The 18460-nt window shown below is 52.0% G+C and overlaps 1 protein-coding gene across 2 annotated transcripts in view; it reads left to right on the top strand.

Annotated features, from left to right (window-relative positions):
- The first annotated feature begins 622 nt into the window (after positions 1 to 622).
- The window catches only part of RAP1A (RAP1A, member of RAS oncogene family), a 29116-nt gene continuing 11278 nt past the window's right edge, over positions 623 to 18460 (top strand). For both annotated transcript variants that reach the window (XM_066335875.1, XM_066335874.1), the window contains exons 1-3: positions 623 to 752; positions 14128 to 14197; positions 17425 to 17508. In XM_066335875.1, coding sequence (XP_066191972.1) covers positions 17452 to 17508 — 57 coding nt within the window. In that variant the 5' untranslated portion in view covers positions 623 to 752; positions 14128 to 14197; positions 17425 to 17451. The remainder of the gene's footprint in view (positions 753 to 14127; positions 14198 to 17424; positions 17509 to 18460) is intronic.

Raw genomic sequence — 18460 nt, 5'->3', positions numbered from 1 at the left:
CCGGCCGCTCCTGTCGCTCCGGCCCCGACACGGCCCCACGGACACGACCCCGGTCCCCGCCGGTCTCCCCTGCCCCTGCCCCGGTCCCCGATCCCCGCCGGTCTCCCGGCCCCTGCCCCCCCGGAACTCTCCGGTCCCGGTCCCCGCCGGTCTCCCCTGCCCTGGCCCCGGTCCCTGTCCCGGTCCCCGCCGGTCTCCCGGTCCCTGCCCTGGCCCTGTGGGAACTCCCCTGTCCCGGTCCCCGCCGGTCTCCCCGCCCCTGCCCCCCGGAACTCCCGGTCCCCGGTCCCCGCCGGTCTCCCCTGCCCCTGCCCCGGTCCCGGTCCCCGGTCCCCGCCGGTCTCCCCGCCCCTGCCCCCGGAACTCCCGGCCCCGATCCCCGCCGGTCTCCCCTGCCCTGGCCCTGATCCCCGCCGGTCTCCCCGCCCCTGCCCCCGGAACTCCCGGCCCCGGTCCCCGCCGGTCTCCCCTGCCCTGGCCCCGGTCCCTGTCCCGGTCCCCGCCGGTCTCCCCGCCCCTGCCCCCCGAACTCCCGGTCCCGGTCCCCGCCGGTCTCCCCGCCCCTGCCCCCGGAACTCCCGGGCCCGGTCCCGCCCGCCGCGCTGGCTCCTCCCCGGGCCGCGGAGGGCGGAGCGGAGCGGCGCCGCGCACAGCCCCGGAGCGGCGGCAGGCGGAGCGGCGGAGCCCCGAGGCCGGAGCCCGAGCCCGCAGCGGGCAGCCCGGCGGCGGCGGGAGGCGGCCCGGGGCCGGCGGTGAGCGGGCCGGGGCGGGCGGTGAGGGGCCCGGGGCGGGCGGTGAGGGGCCCGGGACGGGCGGTGAGGGGCCCGGGGCGGGCGGTGAGGGCCCCGGGGCCTGGCGAGGCCGCGGGCGGAGCGGGGCAGGGGCCGGCCGGGGCTCGGTGTCCGCGGGCCGGCGGCAGGCAGGGGAGGCGGCCCGGGCCCCGGACATCCATCTTGTGGGGCCGCCGGGCCCGGGGCCGAGCGAGTCCCGCGCCGTGCCCGGGCCGGTGTGTGCGGGCCCGGCTGCTGCGGGCCCCGGCGGCGGAGGCCATGGGACAGCGGGGCCGGGGGCACGGAGGGCGGGCTGCCACCGCGACACGGCGGGGCACGGCAGGGCCAGGACGGGCTTCGCCAGCGCCGCCGCTGCCCCGGCCCGGGGGAGCAGGGGGTTTGGGCAGGTGGGACAGGGCGAGAGCCCCACGGGGGCCACGTGGAGCCGCGGGCCGGACCGTCTTCATCCCCTGGTCCTTCCTCATCCTCCGGCCCATCCTCACCCCCTGGCCCATCCTCATCCCCCCGGCCCATCCTCATCCTCCCGGCCCTTCCTCATCCTCCCGGCCCTTCCTCATCCTCCCGGCCCATCCTCACCCCCTGGCCCATCCTCATCCTCCCGGCCCATCCTCATCCCCTGGTCCATCCTCACCCCCTGGCCCATCCTCACCCCCTGGCCCATCTCCATCCTCCCGGCCCATCTCCATCCTCCCGGCCCATCCTCATCCTCTGGTCCATCCTAATCCTCCAGCCCGTCCTCATCCTCCTCTCCCAAGGACCGGTTGTCTCAGACAGCCTCAGCTCTTAAAGGGTTTCTTGCACTTCCTTTGGTCGCTTTAAAAAGAAGCAGTTCTCTGCGTAGGGAAACTTTGGTGTTTAGCTACTTCTCGTTAAGTGGTGTCTCTGCTGGCAGCGTGTGAGGTACAGGACGGGTGGGTTTGGTGCAGGGATTCCTGCGAAGCTGCCTCAGTGGGAGGGTTGGGTTTGGACACAGCGAGGCCATTCCGACTGACACACAGCTGGAACCGGGTCTGCTTTGCTCACAGCTTGGAAAGAGCTGCAAACAGGAAGGGCAAACCATGAAAACTCTGGGTTTTTTCCTTTCAGCAGCTTAACAGGGGAGATAATATTTCTTAAAATAGTTGTTTGACTCGAAAACGCCGGTCTGCCTTCGGAGTATTGTGTCGGCACTCTGTAATTCCTGTTGGAATTCTCTCTGAGTAGTTGTGTTGCTCCACGTAAGGAGACACCAGATTATCTGCGGAGCTGAGGAGAGCGTGTGTTCAGCTGACAGTGCCTGTGAAATGTTTCACTGTTGTGATTTGTGTCGTTGCCTTTTCCATGCTGAAATGGTGTGTCAGGAATTCTCCCTGGTGTAGCGAATCCTCGGGTATGGAAGAGTTTTATTGTGGGAATTTTTGAGATGTTCAGGAGGCAATGGATGAAGCTTGAAGAAACAGAAAATGGTGCGTTAGCAAAGCTCGGTGCCTTTAATGAGAAGTTATCCAAAACCATGCCAGTTAAAGGGAAGTTCCAGGTGGAGCCCTCTTTTGTGGTCTCTGCAACTTTCTGAATTCACAGAAGCGATGTATTTCACAAGTATGAAATGCTGTCTGATTATTCTGACATCATTATCACGTTGCTATAGTGACTTCATTACGCTGGGAATGCCATGTTCACATCCGGTTGCTATGGAAAAAATCAGTGTCATAAATAAAAACATGCAGTGTTCTGTTCATCCCCGTGGCAGGAAAAAAGGCATCGATTTATTGACGTGAGTGAAGACTGGCAACATATTCCAACAGAAGTTCTCGGTGCCAAGTTACAAACTGGGAAATTGTCACTTGCCGTTGTCGGCAGATTGTCCCTTGCCTCTCCCTGTGTTGTGGCAGGTAGCAGAAGTTGTGAAACCCTGGGTTTGGAATGGAGGGTGACAGAGCGTCTGCCGTCCTTCAAGGTGGAGTCGGCAGGAAGTGCTGTGCTCGCTCGGCTTCTAAAAATAATCTGTTTTCATGCGCAGCGTTTGCGGCGTGCGCCTGCCCCGGGTGCTCTCGGGGAGCCCAGTTATCCCTCCAGAGCAGCTCCTGCTCCCAGCCCGCGCTGGGGACGCCCGGGAGGCGGCAGGGATCCTCCTCGGCTGTCACTGTCACCCCCAGCGAGCTGAGCGCTGGCTGCCATCACGTGTCCTGCCTGTGGCGTGGCTGCTTCTAGGGTAAGGAGCTTTGCTGAGGGTTCTCAGAGGATCTCCTGCCAAAGGGGCTGAATTGCTCACACAGCATAAGGCCAGTGACAGGTTAATGCTGTTATTTGGAGACTCGTGTGTACAGCGAGCATCGGGGCAGTTTGTGTTTGAAACCATAAGCTGCAAATACACAGACGTGGGTTGTTAGTGATACATGTCGTGGCTGCTCAGCCAGTCTGAGGACTGCTCTTAAAAAAACCTGAAAAGTAATTAAATGGCAGGAGTGTAACATGTGGATGTACTTGAACATTAAAGTTTTAATTGTGTATTGAATCATCGTCCCGGGCATAAACAACTCCAAGCATTTGTTTGTACTTTCTATTGCAGTGCTTCTTGTACCCTGCACGTGCACAGCGCGCTCGGTGGCACTTTGAACTTGTGCTCAGTGTTTAGAGAACAGATTGCTTCTGTGCAGCTTTGCAGGCTTAAAAAAATCGTCTTCAAGAGGAATCCTAATGCTCTGACAACAGGAACGTGTTATCCGTTTTCCTAGAGAAAACAGAGCGAATCTTTTGAACGTGCGTGAGTTCAAACCTTTAGGCTTTATATTTGAAGTGTTTTTTATGTGTAGCTGTTTGAAGTTCAGAATTATCCTTGATCCAGTGTTACTTTCAGCCTTGCCAAAATCGGCTCAGCTGGCTCTGGCTGTGGATCCTGATCAAAACTTTTGGGGGTTAGGGTAATATGGGAGACTTGCTCTTTTGTCACTTTCTTTTAATTTCTGATGAGCCACGTTAACGTTGAATATCGATCACTTCTTATAACTTCGTGTATTTCATTCTGCAGAAGCAGATTCAAGAGAGACAAGACTTTTAACACTTGGTAAACTCCTGGGGTGGTGCTTGGATTTTTTGGCCTTGCTTCCAGGGGTGTTGGGTTGTTTTCTGAAGATGAGGTACTGAGGATGGTGGTTAAAGTAGAGCCTCAATTCATTTTATGTTGAGCTCTGAAGTAGTTACTAATTTTCTTTTACTCTTTTAATTAGTAGTTAATTGGAAATTAAACACAATTTTAATGGCAGCATCTCCTGAAAAGGATGCTTCTAAATCTCAGGGTCAATTTTTCCTGTAGGCATTTGTGTTTGCACTTCAGGAAAGTTGCTGCTGCTGGAAACATGACACCTAATGGCAGAGATAAGTACGGATGTCCCCAAGTTCTCTGAAAGAGCTGTTCATCTTGCTGAGCTCTTACTTGGTCCAGCCTGTCTTGCTCTGATATTAAAACTTGTGTGGGATGTAAATAGTCCCTCTCCACCCTTCCTGTGGGCTCCCTGCAGGTTCTGGAAGGTGGAATCAGGCTCAGGACGTTTCAGTTGATGGAAATGGTGGAACAGAGCACTGAGTTATGGAGATGAGCTTTTGCCAGTGCTCCCTGTGCAGGTGATGGAGGGCAGGAGTCAGGCCAGGGAGGGAGCCCAGGTTTTGTGGGTGACAATTTCCCAGAGTGGTTTTATGCTGCAGCTGGAGCAGCAGTGGGTTCCTCACTCTCTGTGGGGTGAGGAAGGCAGGGCAGAGACTGAACTCCTTTGCTTTCCCTTGTTGAACCTTTATTGTTCAGGAACTCTTGGAAGCAAGAACCCAGCAGGAACCCAAGTTCAGTGCCTCCAGCACCAACATCAGAGTGCAAACCCATCTGTGTGGGTTAAGTGAAGACCTGTTGAGCTGTTACACCGGAAGAGAAAGGATTAAAGTAGGTGTGAAGGAGAAAGGCTTTAATTGTGCCAGTAGCACTGCTGGTGGAGGGGAGGACTTGAGGAGGGAAGCAGAACCTGCAGTTGCTGACACATCTGGGCCTGGGCAGTGTCCTTGAGCCTTGTGCTGCAGCAGGGGTGATGTGGTGACCCTTCTCTGCCCGGGACAGCCACAGGTGACCTGTGGCTCATTCTGGCTGCCAGAGTAACACCAAGTAGGTGACATTTGGTCTCTGTCCTCAGAGGTTGTTATTTGCAAGGACCAGCCTGCATTTATGAGAGTTCCATGGAGCTGCCTTTCTGCTGCAGCAACTTGAGGGTCTCTGCTGCTTGTTTTTCAGCTGCTGTGCTTGTTGCTGGTGGCTGTTGACATCCTCTGTGAGCTGGTTTGACATGTCTGACTGAAACCCTTGGGAGCTAAATGGCTCATTATTAGAAGCTTCCTGTTATTTCCTGTGATAGCGTAATTTTGTTAATTAGTGCCTGTTTTCTGAGCTCCCCTCTGAAGGAAAGGGGATCCAGAGACAGCAGAGCATCAGTCAGGACACACCTGGGCCTGCTCAGCTCTTGGTACCTGGTTTTTGCACTGGAGCACTTGGTGCTGCACCTCTGATGCCATTTCACTCCCAGGTTTGTTTGAGACAAGTTTTGATCTGCAGAGGGACAGGAGCTGGTTACTGAGAATTCACTTCTTCCCTTGCAAATACTGCAATAATTAAGGTTTAATCCATTTAACAGTATTAAAATGATGAGGCTGTGGGAAGAAGGGTGGTGCTCTCGGAGGAGCCACTGAGTGTTACATTCCTGATCAGAAACGGTGTGTTTGAACTGAAACTGCCTTCACTGCTGTGGGAAGGTCCTTTGGGTGTGTGTGGGAGGAGATGGGACAGCAGGAGCTGTCCCCCATGTGGAATGCAGTCCCTTTGGGGCCTGTGGGTGCAGCAGTGGCAGGAGCACTCCTGCTGAAGGGGAGCTCCGAGGGGCTGTTTCTGTTTCTCCCGTGGCAGCAGAGCCCAGGGCAGGGCTGGGGCTCTTTCTCAGCCTGTCAGCCGCTGGAGCAGGTCGGGTGGCTCTGCTGAGCCCAGCGTGGCCACATCAAGACGGTGTTTTGATGTTCTGATGTGTGTTGTGCTCCCTGCTGCGAGTGCTCGGGCAGGAATTGGGAGTTGGGAAAGACCTGCTCTACCTGACCAGGCACTTCCTCACTGCAGCTGCTCTGCCTTCTCCTGAACCCAGGCGAGGCACACGTTGGGTTTGTTTTGGTGCAGAAATCCAGATGCTGGCAGGAGCAGGGTTGGTGTGGTTTGGAAACTGCTGGTTGCTTTCTTTTGAACAAAATCGTCAGTTTGAGGGGGCAGTCTGACCCTGCACGGGGCTTTGATACCAGGGAAGGAGCAGGTAACAGGGCAAACAGGTAAAAAGGAATCCCCAGGGCTGCTCACAGCCCGTGGCTGCAGGTGGCTTGGTTTGGCTGTTTCACCTATTTGACTTTGTTTAACCTAAGACGTGGGGAGCTGAGCAATGGCAGGCCTGGAGAGCAGGTGGCCTGAGGCATTGTGGTTTGTTATTTATTTTGAATATTGATAAGATGGAAAATGCTTAAATCCATCTGGGGCACTGAAGCAAGAGGTGTGGATGTGCCCACAGCAGTGGCAGTGCTGGGGCTGAGACAAATCTTTATTCATCACTTCGGTGAGGGAAAATCCCCCCAGGAATGTGCTCGGTGTAAGGAGCAGGATGAGCATTTCTGTAACAGGTGACCGTGGCTTTGTCAAAACCCTGCTTTTTGGGAATGTGCTGCAGCCAGGAGCCTGTGTGTCAGCGGGCTGCGTTGCATAACTGCTGCTTGCTGGAGCATTGCAGGAAAACAGACACTTGCATTTCACTTGTCAGTGACTGCGGGCTCGAGGCTGGCTGGAATGCTTTTGGGGTTTTTTGGTTTTATATTTTTTAGTCGAAGTATTTGTTGGATTCGATGATGCTGTGTTCTGCAGTGTTGTAATACTGAAAAAATGCGAACTTGTGGTGGTTTTTAGCTGGGGCTGTTGCGTGTGGAGCGGGGCAGTGCAGGCTGCTCCTGATGGCTCTGAGCATCCCACCTGCAGCTGGGGCAAATCCTTCAGTATTTGGAAGGATTTAGAAGATCCCCCTGCCTCTGCCAGCGGGAGCCAGGCTGCCGCAGCTCCTTGTCCAGGGGAGGATCTGTGTGTGGAATCGGGCATTCCTCACATCCTCCGCTGGAAATGGACCCGTAATCTGGAGGCCGTGGGAGGAGCGCTTCAGCTGGATGGATTGGTTGCAGTGCCTTTCATGTTGTATTTTTTTATGTAATGTTCTTTTCTCTCATGCAAATAAACTTGAAGTCGTAGGGAGGGGTGGCTGAGAAGAGGAAAACTTTCATTGCAGACAGCTGACATGCAGAATAATATCTTTTTATATGCCACTCACCACGTGATAGTTAAAAGTAACTCATAGTTCACTGGGTAAGGCTATTTCTGGTGCAATTCTCTTTTTTTTTTTTTTTGTTTAACAGTCTCATTCCAACACATCTTGCTTTACCCTGAGATTTGATGTGTTTGTTAGTCCTGTGCTGAGTAACAATTACTGGGTATCAGGCCTGAAGAACAGAAATCTTGTTGGATTTATGAAGTAAATATGGGAGAAGATAAAATAAATTTAGCCAATTGTTGCTTTCTGCTTTGGATTATAACACTAATTGTAGCTGAAAATAACATTAGGATTAAAGAAACAGACTGAAGTAGTTCCAGACAGCCTTTCTCATGAAATATTTATGCTTTTAGGGCTTTTGACTCATCAGATCACTTACCAAATTGTGGAGATTACAATATTACTGTGGCTTTGCCTTGTTTGGTGAATACACTGCATTGGCATATTGATCACTAGAATGCAGTCAAAGCTTTTTCAGGAATCCCATTTGAAATGATCAGACAGATGTTGTGGTGCTCCAGGGTTGATTCTGAGAAAGTGGGCCTTGTCCTTTTTCCCTGTAATTCCGGTGCTTTGCAGCCTCTGTTACATGAGCTGTGTGCCCAAACCCTCCTCATGAACACAATATCGAGCCCAAATCCGTGTAGCAGCAGAGCAACCAGAGCTGGGGGCTGAGGAGTGTTGGGATGAGGAGCTGGGATGCTGTGACTGTCCACGCTGGGTTCACATCCCCTGCAGCTCTACGGGCACAAGTGGAGATAGGTTTGGGAGCTTTAAAACCCGTGGTGGTGGTGCTGTGCCGAGGGCAGGGCTGGGGCTGCTGCATTGGCAGATTGACTCCAGAACAGAGATGAGTGGGAGCTTTGGCGTTGGAGGGAAGGCACAGGAGCTGTGGGAGCTGGCAGGTCACACTCAGTGGGGTGTGCTGTGTCCTCAGGTCCTGCCCAGAGTGCAGAGCCGCCTGTCCCGGGCCCTGGGGTGGGCAGATTTACACACTAATGCGGGAGAGATGGTTATTTCCCTTTTGCCTTACGCCTTGTCATTTCAAAGACTAAAACTAAGGCATTTTTTGTTGTTGTTGTTGCCGTTTGAGTGGTGCTGCTGGGGCAGTGGGGCTCAGGGGTAGGATGTGCCCTCCCTTCCGTGGGTCAGAGCCAGCCCTGTGCTGCCAGCAGGGCTGCAGCGCCCTGGCCTTGGCCTTGGTGCCCTTCAGAGGCAGCTCCGTAATCGTCTATTTTGGTTGTAATCAAGCTTGACCTATAAATACTGAAGTGGCTCCTATAAAACTGATTAAACCGTCAGAGCTGTTTCCTTTAATGTCACCTTTTATTCACCATAAAGGAGATTCCAGGATGAATTGTCGAAGGGGTTTTGCCCTTTTAAGCAGGTTCAGGAGGATTAAAAAACTTCAGAGAAGCCCCGGTGCAGAGGCCAGGTTTGGGTAAAACCCCACTGCCCTCGAAGCTCTCACTCTGGCACCGAAGTGTTAATAACTGTTTGAATATTCCTTCAGTTAAAGCCTTCACACAGAAGGAAGTTTCATTTTCTCTGTAGAAGAAAATTCAGTTTCCACCCCCACTCTGCCCCAAGTTTCCAGGAAGCAGCATTAAGGGGCTGAGCTAAGTACTGAAGGATTAAGCACCACATTAAATAACTTAATTTCTTTACAGGACGTAATGAAACTGTTACTTTCCCCTCTGTTTGAAGCTAATTCTGTGCACTTACTTCTATTCAGGTTCCTATCAAGCCTCAAAATCTGCCGTGAAAAGCATTCAGGAGGTGCAGTCCTACTTGGCAGGGCTAAAACACATCCGCTGTGAGCAGTGTTTAAGTCCTCATTACACGGATACTCATTGCTGTAGGGGGTTTATTTAAACTGATAAACAAATGTAGTATTAATAAGCGGCCATATGGTCAGTGGGGCTTTTCATTCTGGAAATGGTTGTTAAAAGAGGCGTTTAATGAGCGGCAGTTGCGTGGGAACAGGGGTTTGGTTGCTCGTGGCTGCCACACACCAGGCAAGTGAAAGTCTCTGGGCTGCACATGCAGAGCTGACCTTTAGAACAGGGCTGATGGTCAGATCCAGTGTGCAAACACACGGGTTGCTGCAGCTGTGCCAGGGGGATTTACAGAGCCCCCGGATTTCTGGAATTTGTGTGTTGTCCCCGTCTCCTGAAGAGCTGGGATGTGCCCCGTGTTTAGAGGCTGGGTGTCAGGGTTAGGGTTTGTCACTGGTGGGTGAAAATCACAGGATGGTTTGGGTTGGAAGGACCTTAAAGCTCCCGCAGTGCCATGGGCAGGGACAGAGGGGGTCCAGCCTGGCCCCGGGCACTCGCAGGGATCCAGGGGCAGCCCCAGCTGCTCCCTGCCAGGGCTCCCCACCCTCTGAGTAAAGACTTGCTTCTCCAGTCCTAATCTTAACCTCCCCAGTGTCAGTTGGAGATGCGTGGAAAGAGCAGTTTAAACCTCTCCAACTTCACTGAGAAGTTTCAGAGAGCCCTCAGTGGCCTGGAAGCTTCATCTCTCCATTAAATTTTTTTACACTGGAGACCAAATAAGCTCAAACTGGGCTTTATTACCAGTTTCTGGTCACTGCTACTGCAAAAATGAAATAATTAAAGTGCAAGCTGAAATTTCACTGGCAAGCTATCCACCTCATGTCACTTATTTACTCTTAATTATATAAACCAGGAAGACTAGTGGCGAACGTTGCCAAGCTACTATCAGCACAACAAATTATTGCTACCAAGTCGAATGGAGTTGGTCTTTTGCTACGATTGAGCCTCCTCGGGTCTGTCTGGAATTTAATCTGTTTCATAAAAGGTCAGGGTATTTTTTCCACTAGAGGAAATGGAGAGGAATGAAAAACTTTATAGGGCTCAAAAATCCGTGGCAAGTTGTGGATGTGATGGGCAGCAAATGGAGGAAGTCCCCTGAACGGCTGCTGTGTCTAATGGCTGATGAGGAAGGAGGAAAGGAAATAATTTTTTTTCATTTTTTTCTTAAAAAAAAAAAAAAAAAAAAAAAAAAGATGAGGAACTCCTGTGAATGGTGTAAAGCCTCTGCTCAGCTACCCCAGCAGGGCTGGATGGGACAGGGAGAGATGGTGGCTTGGGAGGACCCGTGAGCTCCCGGCCTCTCCTATCACAGCGTTTCGGATGTTTGAATTGAGCAGAGTGTGTTTGCCCGGGTGTGCTCAGCTGAGGGGCTGTGTCCTGCCTGCAGCTCCTCGGTGGTGATTTGCAGAGTGCCGCAGTCCGGCCGGGGGGAGGCTGCCAGCTCCAGCCACTGACGTCCAGCTTTGTTCTAATTTGGGGATGCAGTGCGTGCTGGGCTTTGAGTTGTGCTGCTGGCTTCCTTTCCCCTGCCTTTGTCTGCCTGGCACATGTCCCGAGCAACTTTCTGCAAGTGCAGAGCAATAGGACAAAAAATAAATTAGCCGTTTCAGCATGGCAGGCTTTAGCTGCCCAGAGCCCTTGTTCCTTGCCGGGAGAGCCTCTACAGCAAAGCAATTTCCAATGAGTAATTAGGCAGTCACTTCCATAGAAGTTGACATTATGTTGTTTGAAATTGCAGGTTCAGCGTGAAGCTGATTGCACAAAAGATTACAGGCTGAAGGAGGATCAATCCCAGAGCGTTTGTGCACAAAATGACTATTTCCAATGTCAGAATTATTGCTGTTTTCCAAGAAGTTTGTTTCTCTGCCTTGTTTGTGTGGGCTGCAGTTAATTTGCTGGAAGCTCCAGCTCAGCACTGGCGTGGGGAGGGCTCAGGACTTTCCTCTTGGCTCTCCTGGCCGTGGCCGTGGCTCGGGAGCAGAGCAGAGGGTGGGCAGTGGGGCAGGAGGTGCTGCCTGGCTCTGGCTCTCAGGAGCACACCTCCATCCCTTTTGGGAATGCAGGCAAGGTTTGGAGGCTGCCCTCCTGCCTCTTCTGATGGAACTTTTCAGCTGACACCTCTGGCCAGTGTTCTCCCGTGTTCTCATGTCCCTGTTTGGTGATTTGGATTGTCACCAGGTTTATTTCCTGTGCGTGCTTCTTGCTGCGTCTTTTGGGGGCTGTTACCTGAAAAACAAAAGGAAAATGTATTTAGACTTGGATTGCCGATGGTATGGACAAGGGACAGCGTGTGTTCCAGCATCAGGAATGCACAGTGGGGTCATGACTCATCCTACAGCAGGCTTGTGCAGAGCTAATTACACATTTGTTGCCTTGATTGGTATTTGATTTGATGCTGAAAGCAGTCAGTGGAAAACAGAATGGTTTTGCTGTTAAAATTACAAAACTGAGGCTGAGAATCCTGGCAGAAATTATAAAATGTTACCCCTTATGTAATGTTAATATCTAAAACACTTGCTTTGGTGTCAGATACCGCGGTGATAATGAGTAAGAAAATAAATGCAGAGTCTGTGAACGGAAGTTTGTCAAACTGTCCTTTTGAAGTCACATCGAAGCCCTGCTTTTTGCTTAGTCTGGTCTTTTAGTCTTTTGTTTTTCTCTTCCCTCTCATTTTTCTGGTGTTGGCCTCAGGAAAGGTGGAGGAAGTTTTCCCTGTACCCTGCAGCCAGGGAGTTCGACTGCCTTGGAGAAAGGGCTCGTTTCATGAACCACTGAGTCCGTGGCAGTGATTTTTATTAATTAGATAGACCCCTTGCTAACTAACAGGGTAATCTGTGACAGTGTTTGTCTTGCTGCTGTTCAGGGGCTGTATCTGCTGCTGAGCTGTGGGATTTCCAGCCAAACCCCCTTTCATTGGGGATGCACATCCCAGTTCCCAGCACGGCTCGTGGAGCCATTGCGTAATTGATGACAGCTTTGATGAGCATTAGGGAAGTGTTTCATGTGCTTTGGACTTCACTGAGTAACTGAATATCTCTGAGTGTGGAGCAGCTCAGGGAGCAGGTGCTGAGTGGAGCTGTCCTTGGGCATGTTCAGGCCAAGGGAGATCCTTGGAGATCCTGGTGTTCCCAGCGTTCCCTGCTGGATCCCTCTCTCTGTTTGTTTGGGTTCTTTCAGCAGCGTGGAGGGAAATCTGTCAGTTCAAGTGTGGTTTTGATCGCTGCAAATCTTCCCCTTGCAGAAGTGCTGGGTTTGGGTTTGGGTTTGTTTTGCCAACACGGCTCTGAGTAAGGGAGGGATTTTGGTGGAGTGTTGAGCAATGTTTAGTTGACACTTTTAAAAAAAGAAAATCCACCCCTTTCCATGGCCTAGTTTATAGTAACTGAAGAAAGCTGGCACGGAGAACACTTACAAGTTGAAAATTAAACAGGTTTGTTTATAGTAGCCACGATTCAGTATTTAACTGCCAGGATAAAAATAACGTGGACGTGTGGCTGCAGCATCCCAAGAATCTGCCTCCCGTCGGGGAAATGGGAAGGGCACGGCCACAGGAGTGGCACAGCCAGCCCAAGTGGAGGTGCTGCAGTTCCCAGAGACATCTGGGCCTCTCTCCCAAATGTGCACAGTGCTGACACCTCTTCTCCCTTGGAAACCTTCAACATTCTGGTTTCTGCTGGTGAAAAGCAGAGAAAGGGAGGCGTGAGGGGTGAGCAAGCGAGGAGTTACTCTCCTTTTCCTTCCTTAAAGGCAGGTGAGTGGTCCTTGCTCCCTGCCTCTGTCCTCTCAGTCAGGGTTCCTCTATCCCAGGGCAGAGCAGAGAGCAGAACCCCCCAGAGCAGTGGCTGGAGAAGCTGCACCTCGAGAGGCCACTCACACTGTCTCTAGGAACTGATGCTGTGGTTTCTGTGCTGCTCCTTTCCATGCCTCATGTCTTTCTGTTCCTTTTCTCTCACCCTCATTTCAACTCGGGCTCTGCTCTCTGGCTGCAAGTGCAGCTGGTGCTGCTGAGCCGTGGTCTGTCTGCAGCCCTGGAGATGGCACTGGCAGCACCTTCGGGGAAAATCCTGGGATACTTTGGGTTGGAAGGGACCTCAGAGCCCACCCAGGGCCACCCCTGGCCTGGCAGGGACACTCCCACTGTCCCGGAGTGCCCCAGTGTCCAGCCTGGCCTTGGGCACTGCAGGGATCCAGGGGCAGCCACAGCTCCTCTGGGCACCTGTGCCAGGGCTGCCCACCTGCCAGGGAAGGATTTCTTCCCAATATCCCATCTCACCCTGCCCTCTACACTCACTTTCTCTTATACTCAGAAAAATATTTGACAAGGATTAGGAGAGCTTTTATTACCTGTTTCGAAACAGTTTTGATTTCTGTGACTCCAAGGTGACTCCAGAGCTGCTTAAAAGGAATATTTTCAAAAAACCGGCACACTGGGTTTTCATTTCAACTTCCTATGATTCCAGAGGAACAAATGATTCTTTTTTTTATCCCTTGAAAGGATAAAGTGCTGAACTTAGGGAAGGCAGGACCCTTTGCCTGTCAGAGCAGCAGGGTGTAGGCAGTGCTGTGATTACTGTCTGAAGTCTCAGTTCTGCTGCTCTTCAGTGCTACTGAACAAAGGGTTGGGGTACTGGAGATGTGAGAGCTTCTAAAACCCTTGGACAAGGAGCCAGGGGGATGGTGCTGCTGGGAGTTGTTCTGCTCTCCAGGGCTGTCACAGAATCCCAGAATGGGTTGGGTTAAAGCTCATCTTGTTTCTGCACCTCCTGCCACAGTCCTGCTGGATTCCCTGGAACAGTTGTGCTGTGGAGGTGTGTCACTGGATTTTACTGTGGCAGTGCTGCTGGGGATGGTTTTCCCCCTGTAACATCATCGGGACATTGGGCTGCTCTAAATCTTTCTCCCGTGTTCCTGGTAGTACTTTCTCTACTAAGTTCTCATCTTCTAAAATTAATTGTGAACTTGATGCACCTCAAACATGGTTAGTTTGAGTTTGTCTTCTGTCAGTGAAGTGTTCTTTGGGGTATTGTGGGGAGGAGAAGTCCACAGGAGCAGGGTGCTTTGGCTCAGGCACTACAGAGATGCTTCTCAAATGCTGACACTTGAAAAAAAATTAACTCTTTTTTAAATTCTTTTTTTCAGTTCCTTGGGGGGAGCCTGGAAGAACCTTCAGTAGAGCTGCTAACACTGATGAGAGATCTTTTATGCCAAGGTAAGAAATTTTTAGTGTTCTCTTCATATTTTAAATGAAATTTCTGCAAACAGTGGGGTGGGTAATTGCTAAGTGAAGTTCTTGCACTCACTCTCTTTCAGCGCTGCCTTTGCTTCTTTTGGTTCATGCTTCTCTCTCCCCACCACCGAAATGATAACCTTCATGACGAGCTGCTGAAACTTCTGAAACAGAAGCAGCTCGTTTTTGCATCAGGTTTCTGTCATGAAGGGCCTCAGCCCTTGTCCCCACCACCTCCCCCGGCCTCTGCCCCGCTGCTTCCGCTGCTTGGGAAATACCCTCGGGGTTTTGCTTCTCCCTGCCCCAGCCCCGGGCTGCACCAGGGTTAAGGAGGACTTTGCACTTTGGAGAGGCACCAGGGCTTGGCTGAGCAAAGGTGCAGGTGAGTTTAGGTCGGGGCTGCAGCTGTGTTTGCACCCACCTGTGCTCCTTCTCAGGATCCTCCTCTGCCTGCGCTGCCTGTGCACACTGACACAAATCTCCTGCAGCTTTTGGCCCCTCTCCGTGTGCTCCCGGGGCACAGCCCCTCACCTCTCTGTCAGGGAGGAGCTGAGCTCTGGGCTGCTGCTGGGAGAGGATCATTGCTGTCTCTTCCTGGGCAGTGCTGGTGACAGCAGAGGAGATGCTCCTGTTGAGGAATTCAGAGCACAGATGGACTCTGATGTATCAGGTGTTTGATGGTGTAGAAGCAAAGGTTTTATTGTGATCATAGGTGAAGGAACCCTGTGATTTATTCCCCTGTAGATGGTGCAAGTGGTTTTGGGATGAGGGAACGGGCAGAGGGAGCTCAGGGCAGTGCTGGGGCTGTGACTCCTGCTTGTCCTGCTCCGTGGGGAAAGGGAGCCTGGGGAGACACTCAGCTTTTGCTTTATTTCTGCACCACGGCACTCAGAACTAATGAGACCAGTTTCACAACATTTACAGTTAAGTTTTTTTTTTTCCACACTCTTTAGTGATCATACTCTTCTCTTGACTCTAAAGGAACACTTAACACCCATAATTTAATTCTGTTTGGAAATGGAGCCGTTGCTTCTCAGCATGTGACTCCACTACAGAGAGCTCTGGATGGAAATGAATGCTGCTGTGTCTGACTGCATTTAGGTGGGCTTCAGCAGTTGCCAAATGAAAAGTTGGCTGGGATGCAGCATAGTAATTTCTTGAGCACTCTATTCATGTTGTATAAACAGATAACATTAACATACTTGTGAAAGAGCTACAAGATAATTAAGGCATGTGGGGTTTACAGTAATAAGACTCGTGCCTTTCAGGATCTTGGTTTCCTGTTGCACCTGAAGAAAAAGGATCAGCAAATACTGTAGAGAAGAAATGAGAAGTTAGTCTTGTACTGCTCCCAGCTTAAACTTTCCCACAAGTATTTTCTACTATAAATAAGAAGTGAAATAGTTCACAGCTAAATTTAACCCTTAGCTTGATTGCTTCCTGGGTTTTCTTCAGTGGGACTGACTGGGGGATTGTAGGAAAATGAAGAGAAACTGGATCAATAAGTTGCATTTATGCTTTATAAAAAATGCGTCAGCATTTTTAATTTCTAGGGATTATCGAGGGGAAAATAATTGTTAATTGCAATTCCCCTCTCCTTCCCATTCAAAGTCATGATTTTTGAAAGAAAGGAAGTGAATGTAACTTCTCAGGGAAATGTTCAAGCCAGAGAGGTTACAGTTCCCAGAATTTAGGCAGAGCTGTTGTCAGTGTCCTGGAGTGCACAGACGTCCCCTGCTCTGCTTTTAGGCACTTTCTGGAAAACCCCTTCCAGTCTGACTTGATTTCACAATTTGCAATTAGGCAACTGCAGCTCATGTGGGCTTCAAGAGCTGAAGAAAAGCCTCCTGCAGGTGGTTAAAATGGTGGGCTGCACTGAGCCTTACTCCCTCTCCAAGGCCTGGGGGAGGGCAGGGCAGCAGGGCTGTGTAACTGCAGGGAGCCTCAGCACAGGCAAGTCCTTTATTTCTCTCATTCTGGCCGAAAAATTCATTTAAAGTTGTGCTGAACCGAACACAGAAATTCGTGTGTCTCTCTCCAGCTGCACGTGGGATTTTCAGGTCCTTGTTTCAAGCCAGACCTGGTGACATTGAGCCCATGGAGCAGGGGCAGGGGGGCGTTTGGGGAGGGTCCCCAGCTCCCTGTTGGGTCCCAGCTCAGCTCAGGCTGGCGATGGGTGAGCAGCAGCACATGGGGCTCCTCTTGGCTCTGTTTTCCATCTTCCCCTTGGGAGCTGAAGTGACAGAAGAGATCCTGTCCCGATTTAAGGATTACATAAACTCGAGACAGATTGTCAGGGACTTGTCCACGTTACAAAGCTAAAAATACCAGCGCTGTTCCTCACGGGCGTGTTCACGGCAGCCCACGAGGTGATGCCTTTCTCCGTCAAACCTCTCGGAAGACGTTTTTATTTCTGCAGGCTGTAGTAGCCAGCGAGCCCATAAATCCTGTGGCCAGGCCGGTTTGAGATCCGGGGGAGAGGAGGCTGCCAGGCTCCAGCCCCGGGGTGTGCAGCCTTACTTGGGAAGGAAGGGGGACTGGTGCTGAGCTCATTGTTTGCAGCGGGACAGCCCGGCCTGGCTGCTAGTGTAAACACCCTGAGGAGTGTTTATCACCAGCTTTGGCATTCGCCTTATTTGTCGGGGAATCTCGAGGAGAACGAGCAGTTTTCTGGGGCTGCGGAGTGACTGGAGGGAGTTGCAAGATTTCCATAAAAAGGCAGAGTCTGTGCTGGGCGAGCAGAGCTCTGCCTTGGCAGCCGTGTGCTGCCTGACCTTTTCCAGAGAGAAAACACTGACCTAAATCCCTCCCTGCTGGGGGCGGAGGGGAGAAGGAAACCTCTTGACTTGCTTCTTTCTGATCTCATTTTCTTGTCCCGTGCTCTGGATTGTGCCATGAAATGCTGAGGAAGCAGAGGACAGGCAGTGACAGCTCGTGGTGCCCGGCACAGCTGGGACAGCCTCTGTTTGTCCCATGGTGTGTCCATCCTCTTCCTCTCCCAGCGCTGCCAGGATCCAGCTTTGGCCATTTCCTTACCCTGGGGCTCCTGGAGCGGCCTCCTCAACCTGAGCGTTCAGGTGGTGGAATGAAACCCAGAGCTGTCAGTAAAGGCGTTCTCCTTCTGGGGAGGGCTGGGTGAGGGGGAGAGCTGCTCTTTCAGTTGTGTCACAGCTGTGTGTTTAACCGCTGCCTTTGCTCCTGCCCTGCAGGTGGTCGCCCTCTGAACAGCCCACACCATGCGTGAGTACAAGCTGGTGGTCCTTGGTTCAGGAGGTGTGGGCAAGTCTGCTCTGGTGAGTTTGGGGAAGCAGCTCTGGAGCCCAGAGCCAGCCCTGCAGCTGCCTGGCTCCCTGCACACCCTGTCACTGATCCTTTGGGGGGATTTTAATGTGTGCCAGGACTTCCCAGCCCTGCAGCTGCCTGGCTCCCTGCGACCAGGTCACTGATCCTTTGGGGGGATTTTAATGTGTGCCAGGACTTCCCAGCCCTCCAGCTGCCTGGCTCCCTGCACACCCTGTCACTGATCCTTTGGGGAGTTGGGGTGATGTTAATGTGTGCCAGGACTTCCACGTAGCCGCTGTGACACTGCTGAGTGGAGGCGTGTCATGGTTTTGGAGAGGTGATTAATTGCTGGTAATTAGCGTGTCATGTCTGCTTCCTGCATGGGTGTGGTGTTGTACGTGGCTGAATATCTGTGTGAGTATTAAAAGCCCCACCAGCAGTGGCACAGCAGGAGGAGTCTGGCTGAATCAGGGACAGAATTGGGGGTTCAGCCCTGCACACCTCGAAGGCTGCCTGTTTTCCATCCTGAGAGCTCAGAACACCACGCTGGGAATCCATCTGCAGCCTGTGCAGAGAGGAGGAGCAGGCTGATGACACTTGGCACTCCTGAAGTGCTTGTCTTGTTCCTGAGGAGAGCTTTACACGGCAGAGGTGATAGCAGGGCGCTGGGAGGGAGACTTGTGTCACCCCTTTATCACTCGCCAGTCAAGCAGCTCCAAGAGAGAGGCAAAGAACTGGTCAAGTGTGGAGTTATCTACAACAAGGAACTGCAGTGTTCCTTGTCATGGACATGATAATGGCTGAGCCTTTCCTGCCCTGCCTCGTTGTTGATTCTGCTGCTAAAAGCAGGTAATAATCCTGGTAAATCACCTGCAGAACCCCAGTGAACAGGAGGAGAGATTATACAGCTGTATATCAAATTTGATGCACTCTTTCAGCAATGCCATCCTAATCACTACAAGA

Source organism: Sylvia atricapilla, chromosome 25, assembly GCF_009819655.1.
Source record: "Sylvia atricapilla isolate bSylAtr1 chromosome 25, bSylAtr1.pri, whole genome shotgun sequence".
Lineage (NCBI taxonomy): Eukaryota > Metazoa > Chordata > Aves > Passeriformes > Sylviidae > Sylvia > Sylvia atricapilla.
The sequence above is the reverse complement of the archived record's forward strand: the minus strand, read 5'-3'. Positions and strand labels throughout refer to the sequence as shown.